At 31.9% G+C, this 24,049-nt stretch overlaps 1 protein-coding gene across 3 annotated transcripts in view; it reads right to left on the bottom strand.

Moving 5' to 3' along the window:
- The window catches only part of SLC38A6 (solute carrier family 38 member 6), a 66,564-nt gene that overhangs the window by 20,223 nt on the left and 22,292 nt on the right, over window positions 1-24,049 (bottom strand). For all 3 annotated transcript variants that reach the window (XR_012486502.1, XM_074290299.1, XM_074290300.1), the window contains exons 6-8: window positions 12,512-12,590; window positions 2,926-3,008; window positions 2,408-2,466 (exon numbers count right to left, since the gene is read on the bottom strand). Coding sequence is in view for 2 of the 3 variants with exons in the window: in XM_074290299.1 (XP_074146400.1) it covers window positions 2,408-2,466; window positions 2,926-3,008; window positions 12,512-12,590 (221 nt within the window). In the remaining variant the exon portion in view is untranslated. The remainder of the gene's footprint in view (window positions 1-2,407; window positions 2,467-2,925; window positions 3,009-12,511; window positions 12,591-24,049) is intronic.

Here is a 24,049-nt window from a genome sequence, read left to right as displayed (position 1 = left end):
TGATTTTAAAAAATTATATTTCTAGTTTTTTTCCTACTTCTAGTACAGTTATTTAAATGTTGTTTATAATAATAAGTTATTCACTAACTTGTAAATTTGAAAAGAATGCTAATCTATGAGATCTAGGGCTAAATTTCCAGTTATATGATTGGTACAAACTGGAATTTTGAGGCAATTACATGGTAAAACTAATCTTCTTAATCTTATAAATGTTCAGATAAAAAAAAAAAAAGATAAAAATCAATTTAAAAAAAAGATCAGAGAAGGGAAATAATCACAGTAAAGATAGTGATTTTTATTTGCATTATAATATAGTTTTGGCTTAGCAAGTTTAATTTTATCATATCACTGATTTTAAAATAATTTCAAATATAGTTTTGACATAAAAACATAAAGATATTGATCCCTTCAAAAAAACCTCTGGAAAAGAACCTTTTTTTCCTCTCTACCATTTATTTTAAAGCCAAAAGTTTAAATATATTAAAATGAATTTGTCAAATAAAGAACATAAAATCTTTTTTTAATGTACATTATTTTTCATTGTCCTATTGTAAACCAAATTAAAATTTTGCTCACAAGCAAAAATCTGAACAGATGGTTTCTAAAATTACTATAAATGTAGAATAAGGGTATTACTTCCATATGACTGTTACAGTTAGAAATCTGGACCAAATTAGAGCCTATCTGCCATGACAGAAATTAATATTGCACAAACTATAGTGGGCATATCTTATCAATATTTTTCACCTGTTTCAAACTATTAACTATGAAAAATAAATCACACTAATTTAACTTCCAACTTAAAGATTTTTCATCAATACAAATTAATTCTTTAGTAGCCATACACATACATCTGTATGCACTGGGTTCTGCCTACATAAATAGAAGTACTCTGAACCTAATAATCATATTAGGATAAAGGCATTACCAACATATCTCTTCACTGTAAAGACTGGTATTTATTAATTTTACCTGCAGGTTATAGGATAACAGATATAGAGCTGGGAGAACCTTAGATCTTCCAGTCCAACCCCATCTTGCTCTAAATGACAAACTGAGCCCAGAGATATTAAGTGAATTGACTCAGGTCATACAGATAACTTAAAGGGGCACAGAGGGAAAATGGAACAATATGCAAAAGCACCATGTAAATGATAAAATGTAAAACTGTTTTATAGGAATCTTCAAATTGGGAAAAAAGAAATAAGACAAAACCATAAGCATCCAGTGATTTAGCACCTGGGATTCTATTTCCATTTTGGAACAAAACTATTTTATCCTAAATATTTCAGCACTAAAATAATGGTCTGATCAGACTGGTATAAATTATAGATGTTCTGGGCTATTTTGACAATTCTTCAGGACAGGCTTTTCTCCAATTTTCTTTTCTTTTTTTTTTAAACTTTTTATGAAATAACATTTTATCCATTTGTAAAACAGAATTTTCATAGATATAAAAAGAAAAAAAAATTGCCAAGCTTATGAAAAGCATACTTAGATGCATATCTTCTTGCAAACTACTTACTCCTACTAAGCTTAACACTTGGACACTAGTCATGAAACATATCTATACCAAAAAAGAAAAAAAAAAAGGGGGGGGGGATTTTTCTAAATTGCATGTAATAACATCTTTAAGATATTAAACTCTATTTATGCTGCCCAAGAGAAGTTTTCTTTTTTATTTATTCATTTTAAACATGCTAAATCATTCAGGTTTTTCTTAAATCAGTGATTTACGTTTAGTTAGAATTAATTCATCTTTTTTAGCACCTCTAAAAGTTAAAAAACTCTAAGAAAAACTGTATTTTAGAAATAAAAAAATTTTTTTTTCATTTCTTTGTAGTAGAGAGAACACAACAAAATTTTATTTACTAACTCAAAGGATAAATGCCCCAACTACCTATGTGTGTATATATATATATATGCCAGAAATAACCCAAACTTGTGCAGAAAAATTTAGAAATTCCAGTTCCATAGTTAAATGATGTGGTCAGTGTTCCTAAGGTCTGGTTTCACTGATCACACAGTATTATTTTGACCTGTGCCAAATTAATTTTACAGTTCATGTCCTGTTCACCACAGTGTTATAGACAACTATTTTAATCTTCCCACACATCTTCTCTTTGGATGAGGTTTTTGAGAATATTTGAAAAAGAAGAAATTTAGGCAATTAGATGTATTTCTTGTGACCCAATACAAGATTTGCACTCCTGTTTAAAGTAAGAAAAAACAAAACTTACTATCTGATTTAAGGAAAAATAAAAACGGATACAGAAAAAAGTGATTTGTGGATTAATAAGGAAACATCCTGGTATGCACACTCAACATGACAGAATTACATAAAAAGCAAGAGTAAGACCAATTTTAGAAAGGGAAGATAAGCAATCCTCTGATGTTTTAAACTTACCACAAGAGCAAAGAACGCCTTAAAGAAAAATGATAAACTACTTGTGTAGCCAAGAAAGCCTGTAAAATAACAGTAAAATAAAAAGCAATTTATAAGGAAAGTGATCCCAATGTACAGCTAAAGCTACATGTCACGGGCATGTTTTCTATTATAGCTGCTTGGTATCTGGAACTTAGAGCTCAGAATAACAACATTCCAACTGCCTGTCACAGATCATTTATGTAGTTTTGTAGGGTAGAATTGGAACTGGCTTACCACTAATGGCACACTATAAGGAAAGGCTGCTCTTTAATGTTCCACTGTAAAGATTTTATTTTAGTATGGCAGATTGCAACCCAAGTAAGAGAGTAACTAGGCAGGATTGCAGGCAGAATAATTTACAATAAATTCAAATTAAAAAGCCTCCTCCCTCCTCCTTTCCCCAGATAAAAATATCTATTCCAGTGAAAATTAAGTCCATTGGTAATTAATTATTATATTGGTTAAATAATAATATCTTCAATTCTAAAATGACTTACCTAACTTAGGAAGAAGTGTAAGGGGAAAAACAATGCAGACACATATAATTATCAACAGTATTCTTCCATCAAGATACCATGATCTGTTGGAAAACAAATGTATTTTTTATTTTAAGCAAGGGTCCCAAACAGGAAAAAAAAAATATTATTTTTATATAACCATCCAATGGAAAAATAAACTTTTACAAAATGGCCTTACTTTCTTATTCAGAAAAGCATCAGAATGTGACCCTGTTCCTTAAAAGCTCCAGCAGATTCAATCTTGCTAGAAAGATGGAGAACATGATTCTTCCTACAGCCTGAATCTATTTTCCAAGGACCAACAGAGCAAAGTGCAGAAAGGCTTATTACCATTTGATGATGACCTTTTTTTGGCCATGGCAACTTATAAAACTAAGAAAAATCCCTATAAGCTTCTATAATTACGATGACAACACTAGGACAAGGGGTCAAAAGTGCTAAGAATAACAGTTTAAACCCTGTTTAAATTATCCATAAACTTTGAGTATTGATATTCTAAATGCAAGATCCTTATCCAGTGACCAATGACTGGATATGGATCTAAGAGGTCTCAATCATATCACTCGACATTCTTGCTGTAACAAAACTACTTGTAAGTTGCAACTTAATGGATGGGTCAAAAGGACTCGAGATACAGAGAAAAGTTAGTGAAATAGGATTTATCATAATCCAGAAGTAACAAGAAATTATTTCATGAGATAGCAGATAAATATTTTCTTTTTTTTTTTTTACCAATAATATTTCATTTTCCCCAAATATATATAGATAGTTTTCAACATAATGATAAATATTTTCAAAGTGAAAATAATTTGCAGCTTATGTACCTCAATAATTTGCTTATAAAGAGATACATAAATTCTATGAACAAAGTGCTGACTTTCCAAATTAAATCAACATTCATTCTAGTGCTTGTTTACTTGATACAAAGCTGGGAAAAGGTGAGGATAGGGAGATAAATGGAAAATGTTCAACTTCATAGACTAATCCCCCAAAGCCTTGTAGATTATACTGAAGTCTCACACCTATATATCATAAAAACTTTTTTTTCCAAAAACAAAAACAAGAACAACCCAAAAAACTGGTAAGTATTTGACATGGAAAGCATCAAATAGCACTACAAAAGTTAAATGAATCAAAATGGATTAACAGGAACAAACTTATTATTGATTATTATTGAATCAACTCCTGAATAGGTTGTTTGGGTATATTCAGTCATCATCAGCTTGCCCGTGCTAAAATCATAATTAGCAAAAATAAATAAATAAATAAATAAAAATTGTTAGGATATTGAAAACGATGTTTATTGAAAAAATAAAAGCTGACCAAATTAAATAATCAATTTACAATTAAAAATGAGAAGTTGATAAAAGAAATAACAATTTTAAGCAGATATGTAACCAATATAAATCAATTATCTTGACAGAAACTTAAAAACAAGCCCAGAAAGTACTTTTGTCAGTAAACATCTTATTTACTTGCCAATATATAGAGAGAGCTGTCAAAGGCAACACCAAGTTATAATATGAACTAATTTTTTAAATCTTTAGAAAAAACTTGGCAAGATATCTTACTAAGCAAAGCATCCTAAGAACATTTAAGAATGAGAGTAGATGAATGAAAAACCTGAAATAAAATTCAACATTCTCTTTTCCCCCACAAGGAGTGGAACCACTATATCAGAACTCTGAAGTATGCTGGAGCCAGGTCTAAGGGCCAATTGTTAAAAGGTCAATGTGGGCATTTGTCTTTTAGAAATCAGGAACTTGATTTATTATTCTGTTGATGGGCTAGATTTAAAGATGTATGCAAATTAAACTTGAAAGTACATATATTTTTTCTTTCTTTTTTTCTTTTTCTTTTCTTTCTTTCTTTTCTTTTCTTTTTTTATTTTTAAAGAGATCTTTGGTTGTTAAACATTTACCAGCACATCTTTATATTGATTTATCAACACTGCCTGGGCTTTTCAGTACAGTAGAAATCTCAAGGGGAAAAGTCATCATCAGAAGAAGACCTGGTGACTGTAGACTAATAATAACAACAACTGTCATTTATATAGTTATAAGGTTTGTAAAGTGCTTTACATCTATTATTTTCATTTGAGCCTCACTACAACCCTGCTTGGTAAGGCCTTAACATTGCAATCTTGAGATGAGAATATAGGGGAGACCGAAATGTCATTAAAGAGGATAAAAATGAGAAAAGTATCCAGATGAGATCAAGAATATTGTAGAAGAGATACGAGTTGAAGACAATACAACTTTGAGAGTGTTGAGGGATCATTATAAAAGATATGAGGAGAGAAAGAAATCAAAAGTATGACAAAAAATCTCATTTATTACTATAGAAAATAATATGTGTTGGGGAACATCTGTGACCATCAACCAATATGCCTACTTACTATCCTAGTATATCTCTATAAGAATCATCTACACAGAAATAGATGGATTCTTTGATGAGGATATCAATTGGGAACAACCAGGTTTTTATAAGTGACATTCTATAATGGACCACATCTTTATTACTTCACAATTGATTTAATGGTATAGATTATAAAATCCCCCAGCACTTATTATTTGTTGATTTTGTTTAAATAATTGACTTAGTAGAGAAAAAAAAAAGCCACTTTATTGGTTCTTTTTCAAGAAGATACTTCTTATTCATCAATATCATCAATATGCCTTGAAAGCTATAAAAAAGAAAAGTGTGTGGAAGATACAAATAGGTTACAATATATAACTGAGGAAATTTCAGAGAAAAATGAGAGAAAAGGATACTATGAAGAAATTGTATTTACAGAAGAAAAGAAGGACTGATTGGTGAGAGTGAAGGATGACCCAGGTGAACAGACAAATGCAATATTGGTCTCAAACAAAGTTAAGAGAAAGTTAGGCCTCCTACAAGTTGAATAGTATTGAAAGATACTGACAAGATTTGCATAGGATGAATAAGCACGAAAAGCTTTCAATCTGTATCACTAGAAAGAAATTAAGAATTTTCAAAGAATTTCCAAATCAGGGTGATCACAGCTTGATTTAAGTATTAGTAATGAAATAAAATTAAAGCACTAGCCATCCTCAAAAGAGATTATTCTTTCAAATATCATTTACTTCAATGTGGGAGGGCGGAGCCAAGATGGCGGAGAAGAAACACACGACTCAGTGAACGTCCTCACTCCCTCACAACCAATTAGATAAATTAAGTCTCAGAATTAGCTCAGGACTGATAGATACCACAAGGACTGGAAGCACGACTTACCAGCTGAAGAGAATCTGGAGTTTCAACAGGAAAGGTCAGTTCTCAGGGGAGGAATAAGAAAGACCAGCACAGACGGTGGGGTAGGGGCACACTGCGCCCATTGCGCTGGGAAGGGCTCTGGGATCAGAGAAGCCACTGAGGTAAAGGAATCTGGCACAGGCTGTTAGCTCTTCTCTGCTAATTATTTAGCAGTTCAGAAGAGAAAGCCAAAATATTTTAAAACTCAGATTAGATTCCCCCCCCCCCCCCCACCCTGGGGGTGACTCAGCAGAGAATCGGCACCAGGGGGTGTGGCCTCAGCTCCCTCCTGAGAATAGTTAAGAGACTGACAAGTGGGTGGATACGGCCCAAGGCAACACACACTGCCTAGCTTAGCTGGAGGGAGTGGAACTCAGCTCCAGGAAGTCCCAGAGAAGCGGAACCTTTGAACTAGGGACCGCGGTTTCTGGCAGACACTTCCAGTTTGAGCGCAGGGGCTTCTCACGTCACCTGCTGCAGACACCCACTCCCTACCCGGACACATAGGCTGGGCTTCCTGCTGTCTTCACTATTCTACGCCCTGGAAGCACAGTAGTGCTAATCACCTCTGAGGCACTTCCAGGGAGGGGGTGGGGAACTCTCTCCCAGAGCTCTCTCCTAGCTCCGGTGCAGGGGCCGCTGCATCCATCCGGTCTGGGAGGAAGCTGGTAAAGAAGTAAATAATTTCCTACCCCAGGGACAGACCCCAAAAGATTTTTTTTAAGTATGAGCAAAAAAGCTAGAAAAACTATAGATTCCTTCTATACAGAGAAAGAGCGGGTATCCAACCCCGAGGAAGTTAACAGCAAAGATTCAGAAGATAACAACCTAAAGGGGAACTATTCCTGCCCCCCATCACATAACTCTCTCCTAGAAGAAGCTCTTAAAAAATTGAGGGAGATCGAAGAAAAATGGGGAAAGGAAAGAGAAGTTATGATAGAGAATAACAATGTCCTGAAATTGGAGTTGGAAAAAATAAAGAATTCACAGGAGATGCAGGGAAACAAAATTAGTGAATTAGAAAAGGTTAAAAAAAACACAGGAAAGTAGGATTTCTGAATTGGAAAAGATAAAAAAGTCTCAAGAAAATAGAATTTCTGAATTGGAAAAAGAAAATAATTCTCAAAAAAAAAAATTAGGGAAATGGAAAAAAATTCAATAGAGCAAAATAACTCATTTAAAAACGAAATTGGGCATTTACAAAAAGAACTAAAAACTGTGAAAGAAGAAAAAAAATATCATTTACTTCATTCTGAATATAGGAAAAAAAAAAGATATGATTGATCCCTGTCTTTATAAATTTGGAGTCATCTTAGGATGCAAAATTTCTTCTAAACTAGGATCAAGAAAAACTACTATTCTTTAGAAATTCTAAGAAACTTCTCCTAAGTCAAATTCAGCTATTAACATGTTATAGTCACAAATGGCTTTTCCTTAAACCACTATGCCACCAGCAGCTTGGAGAATCAAAATGCACAAACACATCTCTATAAACTGTATATTTACATCTCTAAAAAAAAGCAATCAGTCAAGAGGTATTTATTAAGCTCCTGTTATATGTCTGAATTATTGGAAATCCAAATATTTTTAGTTCTAGTGGACCTGACATCGTAGGTTTCATTGTATTTACATGAAGCTCAATTATAGAGCCTAAACTTCTTTTTTAACATTCTTGTGAGAAGGAATGCATACAATGATATATCTTTAAAAAGTGAAACATTTTAACATGAAAGGTAACAATAAATTTCAATTTTTCTCATAATCTTTCTCTTTTTTCATTAAGGCCCAAAATATCTACCTTCTTCTGGGACTCAACAGAAGACCTTGTTACCAATACAGGATCCAGTGCTAAGAGAAAAAGGCCCTCAAGGGCACAAAAACAATTTCCATGTTCACCTTGTCAGAAAGGTGTAAGGTACAGGAAAGCTATATACAACAGGCTTGAAAGTTTTTTCCTTTTAAAATATTAAGCAGTCATTTCTGAAATCTTTAACAAGAGCTACTTTTCTTCTTAGATGGATAATACTTGTAAAGTACTTAGCACTTATTAATAAGTGCTTGTTTCTTTTCCCCTCTTCTTTTATGCTCAAAAAAAGATCACACAGTAACTGCCTCAAGTACTAAATTATGGATTAAGAGATGGCCTATCCTTTTTAATTTTAATATGAGCCTATTATTGACCTCAATTTACTAATGAAAAAGATAACTTTTCTAAAACCATTCATTTTAGACTTTATTGTCTAAACTGGGAAAACATTTTTACAGCTAAAGGTTCTGATAAAGGCCTCATCTCCAAAATATATTGAGAACTAATTCTAATTTAGAAGAAATCAAGCCATTCTCCAAGTGATAAATGGTCAAAGAATAGGAACAATTTTCAGATGAAGAAATTGAAACTATTTCTACTCATATGAAAGGGAGTTCCAAATCACTGTTGATCAAAGAAATGCAAATTAAGACAACTCTGAGATACCACTACCACCTGTCAGATTGGCTAAGATGACAGGAAAAGATAATGACAAATGTTGGGGGGGAATGTGGGAAAACTGGGACACTGATGCATTGCTGGTGGAGTTGTGAACAGATCCCACCATTCTGGAGAGCAATTTGGTACTATACTCAAAAGGTGTCAAAATGTGCATACCCTTTGATCCAGCAGTGTTACTACTGGGCTTATATCCCAAAGAGATATTAAAGAAGGGAAAGGACCCACATGTGCAAAAAATGTGTGTGGTAGTCCTTTTCATATTATCAAGAAACTGGAAATTGAATGGATGTCCACCAATTGGAGAATGACTGAATGAATTGTGGCATGTGAATATTATGGAGTATTATTATTATATAAGAAGTGACCAATAGGATGAATACCCAGAGAAGCCTGGAGACACTTCCATGAACTAATACTAAGTGAAATGAGCAGAACCAAGAGATCATTACATTTCAACAATAGTATATGAGGATCAATTCTGATGGAACTGACTATCTTTAACAATGAGAGGATCCAAAATCAGTTCCAATTGATCTGTAATGAACAGAACCAGCTACGCCCAGAAAAAGAACACTGGGAAATGAGTATGGACCACAACATAACATTTTCACTCTTTCTGTTATTATTTGCTTGCATTTTTGTTTTTTTTCCTCAGGTTATTTTTACCTTCTTTCTAAATTCAATCTTTCTTGTACAACAAGATAACTATAAATATGTATACATATATTGCATTTAACATATACTTTAACATATTTAACATGTATGGGACTACCTGCCATTTAGGGGAAGGGGTGGGAGGGAAGGAGGGGAAAAGTTGAAACAGAAGTTTTTGCAAAGATCAATGTTGAAAAATTATCCATGCATATGTTTTGTATATAAAAGGCTATAATTAAAAAAAAAAAAAGAGTAAAAAAAAGACTTTTATTGTCTTTTAATTCACTGTTTTATTTCCCTTTGATCAGTGTATCAAAATTCAAAGGAGTGCTACAAGGATTGATTTGTATAACAAATAATGAATCTCTAAGAGAAAATTAAGTCATATTAATTCAATGTCTTATTTTTGTTTATCAATCATTTATTACCTTTATCAAGAAATGATCACAAAGAGGTTCATAAATATTATGAACTCTTCTTTATAATTAAAGGAAAAGAGGCAATAATTTTCCAGAGATACGTAGTTTAAATTTCATGCCCATGATACAGTCAAATGAATTGTGTTAAGCAATGAATGTCATTTTTAAAGAAACAGAAGAAACAGAAAAGGGAAAATGTAGAGAAAATAACTGCAGCTCCCAAAATGTCTTATTAGTTTATTTTTTAAAAAAATTTTTTTAAAGAATAATTTGTTTGTTTTGTACTTGAACTTTCCATGGTATGGGGAAATACCAATAAGAAGTTCCATTTAATAATGCAGATTGACAATTACTCTGCCTTTTATGGTCTTGGAAAATTGCCTGGGGGAACTGAGAGTTTAAATAATTTGGGCAATAAATGAGGATGAACCCATGTCTTCCTAACTCAGGTAGTTCTCTTTCCCACTATGTCAAACCACAAAAAGTAGTATAGTTCTAGAACTAAAAAGACTTACAAGTCATGTAGTCTAACCTACTCATTTTATAGATGAAGAAACTGAGATCCAAATTCTGGGTCTTAAGTTGTGTGACGTAGTGACTTGTAGATCATACAAGCTAAATAACCATAAGGTTGAGATTTGGACCAGGCGCTATGAATTTAGAGATAGTGCTCTTTCCATTATACTACAAACACTTTCAAAATAAAATGAATTTTAGAAGAATATACTTAAAATTATTTTTTCTAAATATAAGGAAGTTGTTAAATAAAGCTTATTTCCCAAAAATACGGTGATTTGAATGTTCTGGGGCAAAAAAATTAGAAAAAAACTTTATACTTTCTAGAAAACTTTAAAAATCTTATATAATAAAAATGTTCCAAGTATGAAATACAGAAAATAAATCCTTTGCTGTATTGCAAATACTGTGCCACACAGATGTTCTTTTTTTCTTTTAAATGAAAACCAGATTTATTTATGAGGAGTTGCTTTAATATCATTCCCAAATGGAATAGGACAAGAGTATCACATGTTCTGAATTAGCATCTTACTTGCATCCCATATCAATTATGTAACTCAAATACAAGACAACTTAATTGTGTCAATCATATCCTCCTGACAGGATCATTAAATGTTAACAGAGAGCTCCCAAGTTACAATATTTTAACAGAATACTTTTAAAAACACTGAAATCATTCCATTAAAAATGCAGATGATAACAGAAGTTAATATCAAATGACAAGCTATTTGACTTGAAGATTTAACTTTCAAAATTGAGTATTTTAAATGTATATAGTTTTATAGTTTATGCTGTTTTTGTAAAAATATTAAAACAAAAATATTCTGTGAAAACACAAGTACATTAATTTTCACAAATGACTTAGAAAATAATATGAAACACCACTAACTAATTTAAGGTAAGCTAAATCTATAAAAGAAAGTAAACAGACATACTGGATTAGCAGAAAAATGTTGGCATATAACTGTATTTAGGAGAAAAAAGTATTATGGATGTATGGTTAAATTCAAGCAACTAAATTTGACTCATAGTATTTTGAAGTTTGCGTAGTTTATTTTTATATTTTAAAGAATCCTTCCAAGTAGGCATATATTATTAAATAATAAATTTAAAATCTTAAAATCTAAAATATTGAACCTTACATTAATAAGGACCAATATGAGAATATTTTTAAAATAAGCATACTTTAAAATAACACGTCAGATTCAAATTGGCTATAGAGCTCTAAAACATATAAGTACAAATCTAGGTACATTATTTTATAAAGTCTGTCTGCTTTATTCCTGACATTTGAAACTATAAGAGAACAATAAATGACATAAATAGTACCAGGATTTCAAAAGAACTATCTTTATTTTCCATAAAGCAATGAATATCACATTAAAATTTTGTCTTAAAGTAAGACACACATAAGGCAATATGTATTAAGATACAAAAGTAAGTCTAAAAGAAAGATTTTGAAGTAAATTTAAAACTTTTGAAAACAGCTTAAAATGATAGCTATAACATAGCTATGGTGAAAACTAAAATGTTGTCAATGTTGGTAACATATAATAATGAAAACAAGTTACTGCAAAGTTCAAGTTGGAATGTTTTAGTTTAGTTATGTCAAGCACATTTTCTTGCAATGGTTTTGATACTGATTTTAAGTGTACACAGTGTTATACATGGCTACATATCTAAAGATGGTTAAGCATAACTTTATTTTTTTTAAAAGTACAAACCATAAACCAAATTTGAAAAAGTTGGCCAAAAGTTCACATACTGAAATAATATCACCAAATATATAAATTTGAAAGACTGATAGATTCTGTATTATAATTTTTTAAAGTGATAACCTGACAACAATTTACAGTTAAAATGCTTTCTCAAGGCCTATTCTTTCTTAATATTTTAGGGTTCTAATGAGTTGATTGTCAAGGAAAGAAGTATTCATCATTCTTATTTAAGAATTGAAGTTTTGTGTAAATTCATATAGCAAAAATTAAGTATTTTAACAGAAGACCTGACACTTACTAGACACAATACACTGGAGTAAAATATGTAAAAATATATGTAAATAAAATAAAATATGTAAAAATATACATAACAATAGCATAGAATGTGAAGGAATGGAGAAGTTGTGTATCAGTAGGAGTATCTATACCAATGAAATTATGATTTCATTACAATATCAAAATAAAGTACATTTGAAAATGAAATCTTTTTTCCTTACCTGCTACAGTCATCAGTTAGAAACTGTGAAATTGCACCAGGAAGTTCAGTTTTAATAACTAAAAGATAAGTTGACATAGCTGCAAAGAAGATTAAAAGACTTAATATTAGAATTATGCAATCTCTAGCAATTTAAAGAACAACCTAACTAAATTAATATCAGGATGATAGGTAGTAAAGCCCCTACAGAAATACAGATAGAATAAAATTTTGCATTTAAAATGGATACCTAACCTCATCATCTATATTAGCATGTAAGTATATATATATATATATAATAGCTCTCTCTGTGTGTGTGTGTGTATATATATAGCTCTGGAGATTAATATGTAAATAGGGAAAGTTCATAAAATCATAGAGATGGAAAGGTTTTCAGAAGCCATCCAGTCCAACACTCATTTTACATAGAAGAAAACTGAGATCCAGGGAGGCTAGCTTATGCAAATTCATGCAAACAGTGTTAGAAGTAGGATTAAAATCCAGGCCCTTTGACTCTTCTGTTGATAATTTTATTTCAAAAAGTATTGTTAAAATAAGAAAATATTTTTTGGTTGAAGGTCACTAATAAATGAAATTATGGTTGGATTTCCCTTAAAACCAGGAAGCCAAATATCAAACAGTCACATGCATGTCTGTTCAAAGAACAGGGATTAATAGGGATTAAGCTTGGCCCAAGGATAATTAACAAATTTGCTAACACTTCTTCCCTACAAGGGATTGATCCAATATACTAAAGCTATATAGGCAATTACATAAAAACTAGCAGAACAGAAATACATAATGAATTATTTCTAAATGGTTCTCCAACAACTCAACAAGTATTTTATTAAGCATTTGCAATACACCAGATATTATGCTAGACATTAGTGTTACACTAAGAAAAAAATTAATCCCTGTCTTCAAGAAGTATATAATCTATGGAGGGAAAAATAAGTAAATACAAAGGATAGGGGAAGCACGAAAGATAGGGGAAACAGGAAAGGCTTCATGTACAAGACGGTACTTGATTTGAGGTCTAAAAGGAGTTAAGAAGTGAGGAGAGTAGGCACTCTAGGCTTGGGGCACAAATGGATATGGCAGACGGAATGCTGTATGCTGGAAACAAATATATCTAAGAAAAAAATATCTGTTCTATTAATAGTGCTACCATTTATATCACATGATGAAAGAAAAAAAGATAGCCTTCATAGCTTACGTTTTTATGTAGTTTTGTAAAAACAAATTTAATAAACTCTTCATTATATATTTGATTCTGAACAGTATCTATCTGTGTTAAAATTTTAAATTTAGTTGTAGAAATACATGGAAACATAGTTGCATCAGAAATACTCTTTCCCCACAAAATTGAGAAAGAAAAAAAAAAATCACAAATGCCCATGAAGAATAAATCTCTTATTCACTGGCACCTTTTCTGCTGCTTGCAAACACATCTTTTCATCCTTTAAAAACAAAACAAAAAAAAACAAAAAAACACCTCTATACTCAGAAAAGTTCATTATCCTCTCAGTTTACCATCCTAAATCCTTTATTCTTTTCATAATCAAATTCCTTGAAAAAATAGTTTATACTAGTTGTCTTCATTTCCTATCTCACACTCACAATGAAATGAAATGGTAATGTGACACAGTAGATAAAGTAATGAATTTGAATCAAGAAAGTCTGGGTTCAAGTTCTACCTCTGACTATTGACTGTGTGATCACTAGAAAATCACTTCACATTACATAGTTTAGTCAAATCTCTAATACATTAAGTTACAGAAGACCTATCATTATGTATAAATGCTAAGATTTCCATACACCAATGAAATTATAGCTATGAACCAAAAAATAAAAAATAAATAAGAGAAATTCAAAGAAACAAGTGAAGAAATGTATGAAATGAAGCACTGTAAAGTTAATAGAACCAGCAGAATATGTAACTACAATAATATAAGTGATAGTAATAAAATGAAGTTGAATACTGATTTATTGCAATGACCAATTATGGTCATTGCAACTCTCCTCTCAGCAGGAAAGTGGAGGGCTACAGATGTGGACTATGGTCTATGCTGTCAGATAAAGTAACTATCAATTGGTTTTATTTACAGTATTTTTCTTTATAAAATAGGGTACTCCAATGGAGGTAGGGAATGTTTGATTGTTTAATAAAGGGGAAATAACTAGGCTAAAAAATCCAAAAGACAACAATAAAACCTAAAAACAACAACAAAAACAGGACCCTTTCTCTCATTCTCTGGGAGCTTCCAATATTTTTGAAGATAAGCTCTCCCCTTTTATTGAATATCCAAAAATGTAGTTCATCTTGGCCAAGAGACTTGAATTTATCAAGGGTAGGTGTTCTTTTACTAACTCCTAACTTATCTTAGTATTCTATAAACTCCCTATTAACCTTTTTTCCCCCTCCTTTCTAGTTCAAAAATTATTCTCTGGTACAGAAAACAGAATCTAAAAAAAGTTGAGCAGCTCTGCCTTTTTCTTCCTCCTTGGTTCCTATTTTCTTAAAAAAAAAAAAAAAAAAACCTTTTTGATACTTCTCAATTTACCAGTTTTGACTTTTGGCACTCCCCAAGATAATGTCCTCACATGTTCATCCTCTGTGACTTGCCCTTGTTTACTTACAAAGCTCTTTAAATTTTATGTTGGTGAGTTTCTAGTGTATCCACATTGGGTTCTCTAGATTCTTTTTTCCTTCTCTCAAAAGTTCTTTATGTCTTCTGATTGTCATACTTAAGGTCTTCCTATCTTAAAGTATTTAGTCCCTGAGATCTTACTTATTCTTTTTCTCAAACTTTAGAAATCTCTTCTCTCAAAATTCAGGGTGCATGTTAGATTATTCCCAGCTTTCTTCCCTGCTACCAAAAGCTCAAAGATGGAATGGCTACTTCCTCCAAGGTTCACATGATTTCCATTCCTTAAAATCAGTTCCCTCCTTAAGTAAGTAAAAACTAAATAAAATGAAAAAGAATCACTGAATTTAAGTGCAGCTTGGTTATATTCCTCTCACCCACCCCCTTTTTAAGGAGGAAAAAAAAAAGCTCTTAAATATATTCTTTTTAAAACAAAATTAAATTTCACCTTAATATAGTAAATCTAGGCATTATGTTTTCTTCTAAAAGAGCATAGAAACGGTCTTCCATAATATTAAAACCAGTTTTAATATTATGTAAAGAAGTATTTAATTTTTTAAATATTGAAACACAGTATAAAATTATGAAGAATGTGGAAAATTTATATAAAGCTACATATATTTTTTGATTTGCACACTTGTATAATCTATGATGCAAAGGACATATATCTATAACAAGGTTAAGTTAAAAATAGTTCTTAGGTCACTAAATAAGAAAATAATCATCTCTTGGTAATGGACTTTTGTTCAGTTTTGCTCTATGATTGTTCCTTTCTTTACTTCATCTTTAAGCACAACTGTTGACTAAAACCATAATAACTTAGAAAAATCTATCTTTCTTTTATGGTAACATTCCTGTTTTGTCATTCTGGTATATTGTGTCAAAGATGTTTTAAATTGTTCATATCTACAGAATAAAGAAGATATCAATTTTCTTTAGGAAGATTTAGATTAGATTTTTAGGTTTAAAAATATGGAATCTTTGTTTATAATACTTTATCCCAAAGAACTATGCACATATGGTGTGATAATGAGAATCATGAAGTAAAGTTTCTGAAACTGGCCTAAGGCTACTTAAATACATCTTGTAAAGAATGAAAGACAAGAGTATTCCTGAAAACTAGGAATGCAGACTTTCTATACAATGTAATTTATTATCTCTCCATCAATCTCTCTTGCTTGAATTAATCCAACACACACACACACATTTCTAAAGTTTCAGACATTTATCTCCTTCAAAAAATTCCTATTATTTCTTTTGGCTCTTGAGTAATAGAAGGGTTCAATTAATTTAAAGATCAGATTTCCTAGTAATATACAATCTGTCACTCTTCCTATCAATTCCTACTCCCTCTGGCTAATCATTTGATCACATATATCCTTTGTTGTAGGTTACTCCTTTGTTTTCAAATAGGAGTCCAATTTCACTGAATTCCAGTTTGAAAAAGTGAATCATTTTTGCCTCAAGAAAATTGCATACATAAAATATTTGTATTCTTTCTCTCAAAAGATCTCTATAGATATGAAACAAATAATAAAAAAAAATTAATCCTTCCCTTTGAGATTTTGTTAAGACTATGTCTTAAGAGGTATAAAAAACATGTAGTTCTGTACAACAAAAACACATCAAGAATGAAACAAATGATTCCGTGCTAGTTATTCTGTTGAATTCACTATCAAAAAGTTAACAGCAAGATATATATATATATATATATATATATATATATATATATGTGTGTGTGTGTGTGTGTATGTGTGTGTGTATCTACAATTACATTTTTATGTACAGATTAGCACCTATCTTGGTCATCAAATTAAGATTTAAAAAAATCTCAGCTCATTTGCATAGGAGAATCAACTTTATAACTATAAATGGAAAAGATCTTGAAGAGATAGTATCAATGCAAAAGACTCAAATCTCCATTATTTTCACTTAAAATGTTGCCCAGACCAAACAGCTGCCACACCTTTCATTTCATGTCTTCCATTAATGGCATAAGGAAATGTTTTAAATGTATCTTAGGGAGAGGGCATATGAAGGGATTTGTAAGTGATTTTCACTGACACAGACAATATAAGTAATACCTTAATAAAACATATACCATGTTGTACTCTAAATTAAGAGCCATAACAGGGTCATCTGTAGGAGGTATGGTTATGGAAATATAGTTAAGTGGCTCTGGTATCCCCACCAAGGCCAATATGAGTGCTTTAAGACATTCCTTGATGACAGGTATTCAGCAATTACAAGTCATTCAATTTCACCACATTTACTAAACAGAAATTCTCTTCTTCCTTTTAAATGAAGGGTAAAAATGATTAAAAAAACAAACAAACTACTAAAAGGGCGAAAATATATTTGTCTACTTCATTGATTTGTTGTTCAACTATATAGAGTAAAACCTCTTGCATTAAAGAGCATACAAAATGGAAAAGAAACAATAAGATAAAAAGCAAACCATATTTATATGACAGATATGATATTTATATAAAGGGCTAAATAGATTAGTAGAGGACTGTATCTGTAGTGAGACTTTTGTTCAAGTACTGACTGACAGGTTAGCTATATCAGCATAGTAAATTATGATACAAATGTAGTATTATAGTGCTTTAACGGTTGCAAAGTGTTTTATGAGCAAAGTATCCATACATTCTTGTTTGAGCTCACAACCATCCTGTAAGGTACGTATAAGGGTAAATATTATAGGTATTATTAATCCATTTTACAGATGAGCAACTAAGACTTTAAGTGATTGTACAAGGTTACATTATCTAGGCAAATGTCAGAAGCAAGATTTGAACTCCACCCTTTTCCAGACACTAAGTCTGACACTCTATTTATTCTATCTCTAAGTCATTTAATCTCTTCTTTACCAGGTAATTCTAAGATTATAAACTTATGCAACAAGCACACAGAAGACAGAAAAATGAAAAAGGCCAAATAAAAAAGAATTACTCAGAATTACTTTGTTAATTACATTTGAAAAACATATATAGTTGTATTAATCCAATGCTTTATTTCTTTGTGAGATAGAGGGATGACCTAGTTTTATAGATATTAGAACATATCCAGACACATTTTATACAGACACCAAAACTATCATACAGTTAAATGTCTACAACAAAATAGCTCAATAGAGCTGAATATTTGTGCATCTTAATTTATTTCTATAATTATGGTCCCCCTTCTTTGCTAGTTTTCTCTCAGAGACACCTTTTAAACATTAAAACAAGATTTCATTACTTAATTGATTTAGGGAGTTTACCAACTCCCAACTCCAACAAAAGTTTTGTAATTCAGTCTTCAACAAGTTGCCTGGGAGCAAAAAGGTCAGGCTGCCTCAGTCACACAATATGGATCCAAGAAGACTCAACACAGATAGTTCTGACTCCAAAACTGGCTCTCTTCTACCCAAGTCAATGCTCTTATTGCACTGAAAAATTAAACTTTAAAAAAAAAATTACTAAAAACACTCCAAAAAATTACAAGAAATTCTTTAGCACTGTAAAAATGCTCACCAATTTGTTTTAATTGCCATCATTAAACTGGACTAAGAGCTTCTTTAAAATATCTCTAATTGGAAGAACTCAGCATTAGAAACCAACAGTTTAAACAAAGGTAATTAACTTTTTGGCTAAACAGTTCAAATAAAAGTATGAAGTAAGGATTACTTACAGCTATTTTTAAAAGAGATTTAGGTTTTCAGCACTTGGGGAAGTTTAGCATCTTCTTAAAGGATTAGTCAGTCAACCCAAAACAAAGAGATGCACTACAGGCAAGAAAAACTATGTTTGTGTGTGTGTGTGTGTGTGTGTGTGTGTGTGTGTGTGTGTGTAAATTTTGATATTGTATAAGATCTCAAATCTGAGTTTAAAAATATTTTCCCTCAACTGGAAATTAGTATGGCAGAAATTAGATATGGATCCACACTTAACACCATATACCAAGATAAGATCAAAATGGGTCCATGATTTAGGCATAAAGAGGGAGATAATAAATAGATTAGAGGAACAGAGGATAATCTACCTCTCAGACTTGTGGAGGAGGAAGGAATTTATGACCAGAGGAGAACTAGAGATCATTATTGATCACAAAATAGAAGATTTTGATTACATCAAACTAAAAAGTTTCTGTACAAATAATACTAATGCAAACAAGATTAGAAGGGAAGTAACAAATTGGGAAAATATTTTTAAAAACAAAGGTTCTGACAAAGGTCTCATTTCCAAAATATATAGAGAACTGACCATGATTTATAAGAAACCGAACCATTCTCCAATTGATAAATGGTCAAAGGATATGAACAGACAATTCTCAGAGGAAGAAATTGAAACTATATCCACTCACATGAAAGAGTGTTCCAAATCACTACTGATCAGAGAAATGCAAATTAAGACCACTCTGAGATACCACTACACACCTGTCAGATTGGCTAAGATAACAGGAACAAATAATGACAAATGTTGGAGGGGATGTGGGGAAATTGGGACACTAATACATTGCTGGTGGAGTTGTGAAAGAATCCAGCCATTCTGGAGAGCAATCTGGAATTATGCCCAAAAAGTTATCAAACTGTGCATACCCTTTGACCCAGCAGCGCTACTACTGGGATTATATCCCAAAGAAATACTAAAGAGTGGAAAGAGACATATATGTGCCAAAATGTTTGTGGCAGCTCTTTTTGTTGTAGCTAGAAACTAGAAGATGAATGGATGTCCATCAGTTGGAGAATGGTTGGGTAAATTGTGGTATATGAAGGTTATGGAATATTATTGCTCGGTAAGAAATGACCAGCAGGAGGAATATAGAGAGGCCTGGAGAGACTTAAATCAACTGATGCTGAGTGAAATGAGCAGAACCAGAAGATCACTGTACACTTCAACAACAATACTGTATGGGGATGTATTCTGATGGAAGTGGAAATCTTCAACATAAAGAAGATCCAACTCACTTCCAGTTGATCAATGATGGACAGGGGTAGCTGCACCCAGAGAAGAAACACTGGGAGGGGAATGAAAATTGTTAGCACTAATATCTGTCTGCCCAGGTTGCATGTACCTTCGGATTCTAATGTTTATTGTGCAACAAGAAAATGATATTCGCACACATGTATTGTACCTAGACTATATTATAACACATGTAAAATGTATGGTATTGCCTGTCGTCGGGGGGAGGGAATAGAGGGAGGAGGGGTAATTTGGAAAAATGAATACAAGGGATAATATTATAAAATATATATATATATATATAATAAAAAAAAAATATTTTCCCTCACTGATGAAAAACCTAAACAAAATGTATATATTAGGGTCAAGACAGAGCCTTCAATCTACATAGAAATCCAAAAATTTTTACTATTTAGAAAATTATGCACCATCATAATGATTTATTTCAGTTAAATTTCAATTCATTCATTCATCCATTATATAGAATCATAAAATGTTAGAGTAGGAAGAGACCTTAGAAATCACTCAAATCCCTGTTTTTACAGATAAGGAAATTAAGGCTCATAAAGGTTAATGGAAGTAAGTAGCTGATGGAATATAATGGAAGTACACGGATGGAAAGCTAATGGAAGTAAGCAAGAGACAAATCTTCTGTCTCTCAAAATACAGTGGCTGCTCTACAACTGACAAATCTTGCCCAGCATCATGGAGGACCCATGTGTAGAGTAAGGCAAAAAAGAATAATATAGGTAGATATGCTACTTTGCAAAGTTTATAGTAAATTTATAAAATTCTTTCACTCAAATGTTAGTTCCTATTGTGTACATTAAGTTGCTATCATGTACAAAGCAATGTCCTAGGTGCAAAGATAATTCTTACTTACATTTTGCATAAATATTTAAAAACTAATCTTCAAATTGTATTTTTTTTTGAACTGTTTTGCTCTTGAATAGAAGTCGGTGAACTCTTCAACAGAAAAGATATAGTGAAAATAGGGAAAGATAGCTGTGGCTGGTAGATTTTTTTGGAGGAGGCTATTAAAAAGGGAACTGATTAAATAACAAAAGTTTGTTGCCGTTTTAGATTAAACAGACCAGCAGAGGGAGTTGTGACAGTAGGGTACTGCCTAAATTCTCATTTCCTTCCATTAAGGCAATTCACACTCTTTTCTATGGCAGAAAGAAAATCTAAAGCAATTCAGTATCTGTACCTGAAACGGGAAATTTCAATTTTCCACATCAAGGAAAAACTTATAAGTGACTGAACTTATCAAAGATTTTCTACCTAGAATTACAAGCTCCCCCAAAAGACAAAATCAGAAGGCCTGATCAAAACGTTAAAATTCCTAGCCTTGACTACAATTGAGCTTGTTTAGTACCTTTAGATTTAGAAACTGGAGGCTCAAGGTGCCAGTCCTCTGCTTTACTTCTAAGACTTAGATTACAAATGAACTCATTCAATATTGTACCCAATCTAATTTTATGTAACAGGATCTGATTTTATGAAAATTTGGGTCATTTAAAACAATTTTTGGAAGGGCAACACTACTACTAATGTTCAAGATTCTTAGTACCTATGATTTTGACTAAATATATACAAAGATTATAATTTTCAGGCATACTTCATGTTTCTAACAGTAGGAAATAATTGCCTATGATTTTGTTCAACTTACCTAAGATTATATTATGTGAACATAGACATATTTTCAGAATCAATACAAAATGAAGTTACAAATAAATATATTGATATTCCTGCACACTGGCAAAAAAGATTTTCTTTGGTCTAAGTGAGCGGTAGATTTGGGGGTTTACATACATGCCTAAATTGGAGAATTCCACTATTATGTTATCTGCTTTTAGCAATCAGCTACATACATAACTAAGTCTGTCCAAATCCTGGTTTTTTTTTTTTTGGGGGGGGGAAGGAGAAGGAATTATATAATATTTCATATATGGTTGAATGAACTCCCTGAGGGAGACTACTTATTTTCTACTACAGCTCCTCCTGCTATTAACCTACCAAATCCAAACTCTCTAAGCCCATGCTTTCTGCCTTCAAATTACATTCGTACATATTAAAACTTCCAGATGTTTATTTGTCTGAATAGATCTCTCATCAAAAATGACCCCCTTTCTTCAACAAATGCCACTTTTCAGCCACTAAACAGTAATTCTTTAGCCCTCCCTTCCCATTTCTATACTTCAGGTTCCTAATGCTACAAAACTGTTAGTGTTGGCTGTAGATCATTAACTGCTCTGAATTCAGTTCAGTTCAACAAACATTTATTATTTTATTACATGGGTATCCATTTTCCACAGTTCTTACTAAAATAACTTGCTCTCCAATTTCATTCAGCATGTGCAGTAATAGTCTGGCTATGGCATGTAATTTATTCTAACTAGTCCTTGAAACAAGATCTCTTAATTTAGTCTAATTTTTAAAAAAAAATTGTTAGAGATATTTTAAAATAATGTTTCCCAAACAGTGTGATACTTATATTGTAAATAGATAAATGCTGATTGATACATCACAGTATGTATTCACAGCTAGCAGAGTAGGCTTTCCATAAAATTTTGGTACCACATTCTCAACAAAGAAAATTGTTGCTAACGGTGTTCAAATAACTTTCTCATTTCAATAAATAGCTTTCATTCTCCCTCATGAATCTGAACCTAGATGAATCTTTGGTGTTGCTGGGTAGGGCCTTCTTACATATGGCAGGGTATGCCACAATATGTTTAGAAAATAAAGTAATGTAGACAACTGAGAAGTTTTACTCAAAGATAGGTTCTGTGAATTGGGATATACATATTTACAAAACATTGAACAAGTACTTTGCTTATTATGTATTATTAATATTAATAAGAGGAACAATAAAAAGATTTATTATCTAATTGGACTTATTTTAAAAAATACAAGAAAAAAGTGACTGTCATTTAAGGAAAAATATTTTTTGCCAATATTCTATTATGAGGGGCTTTTAAAAAGCCAAAGAAAAGAGGCTGTGTTTTTTCCAGTTTCTTGAGCAAGAGAATGACACAGATCTGTGCTTTAGGTATAATTTTTTGGCAGCTATGTGGTAAAATGGACTGGTGAAGGAAAAGACAGGAGGCAGGGAGACCAATTATAAGACTATTGCAATAATGCAGATAAAAAGTGCCTGAATCAGGAAAGTGGCTATGAGAGAGAACAACATATACAAGGTATACTGTGGAAGTGAAAAGAATTCTAGGGTGAAGCAGAACAAATTTAATTCATCTTCCACAAGCCAGAGTTCTTTTAATGATCTCTAATTCCTTCAACTTTACTTTATATCATATAATCAATCTCTTTCTATTTCAGTCTATTTTCCATACAACTGCAAAAGTGATTTTTCCTAAACTATAGGTCTGACTACATAAATAGACTCCTTACCTAACATGTCTAGGATTAAATACAAACTCCTCTGTTTGGCATTCAAAGTCCTTCATCAATTGGTATCCACTTATCTTTCCTGCTTTATTACACATTACTATCTTCATAACGGCCTTCTTAGTCTTCCTTATATATGATATTCTATTTCCTACTTCTAAGCTAAGTGTCTGAGGCCTGATTTAAACTCAGGTTTTCCTGACTGTGAGCCTAGTGCTATATTTGCCTAGCTTTTCCATGAAAGTCCTCCCTAATTCCTTCCTCCCACTTCTCTTACTTATCAAATTCTTCACAACACTCTGTCCTTACTACACTTTCCCTTATATCTTATTTATTTACATTTTATTCTATCATCAGATTGCAAACTCCAGTTTCACTTTTAATCTTTGTGTAAATTTTATTAAAGTGAATTATCCTTAGCCAAACTTGACATCATTGTCATTTCCACCCATCAGTCTATCACCTTCTTGAAGAAAGGCTACATGAAAAAACAAATTTAAATGCTACTATTAAAAATTACATTCCAAATTCAGACAATAGTAAGCCATTTTAAGT

Source organism: Sminthopsis crassicaudata, chromosome 2 (assembly GCF_048593235.1).
Source record: "Sminthopsis crassicaudata isolate SCR6 chromosome 2, ASM4859323v1, whole genome shotgun sequence".
In the NCBI taxonomy this organism is placed as follows: domain Eukaryota; kingdom Metazoa; phylum Chordata; class Mammalia; order Dasyuromorphia; family Dasyuridae; genus Sminthopsis; species Sminthopsis crassicaudata.
The sequence above is the reverse complement of the archived record's forward strand: the minus strand, read 5'-3'. Positions and strand labels throughout refer to the sequence as shown.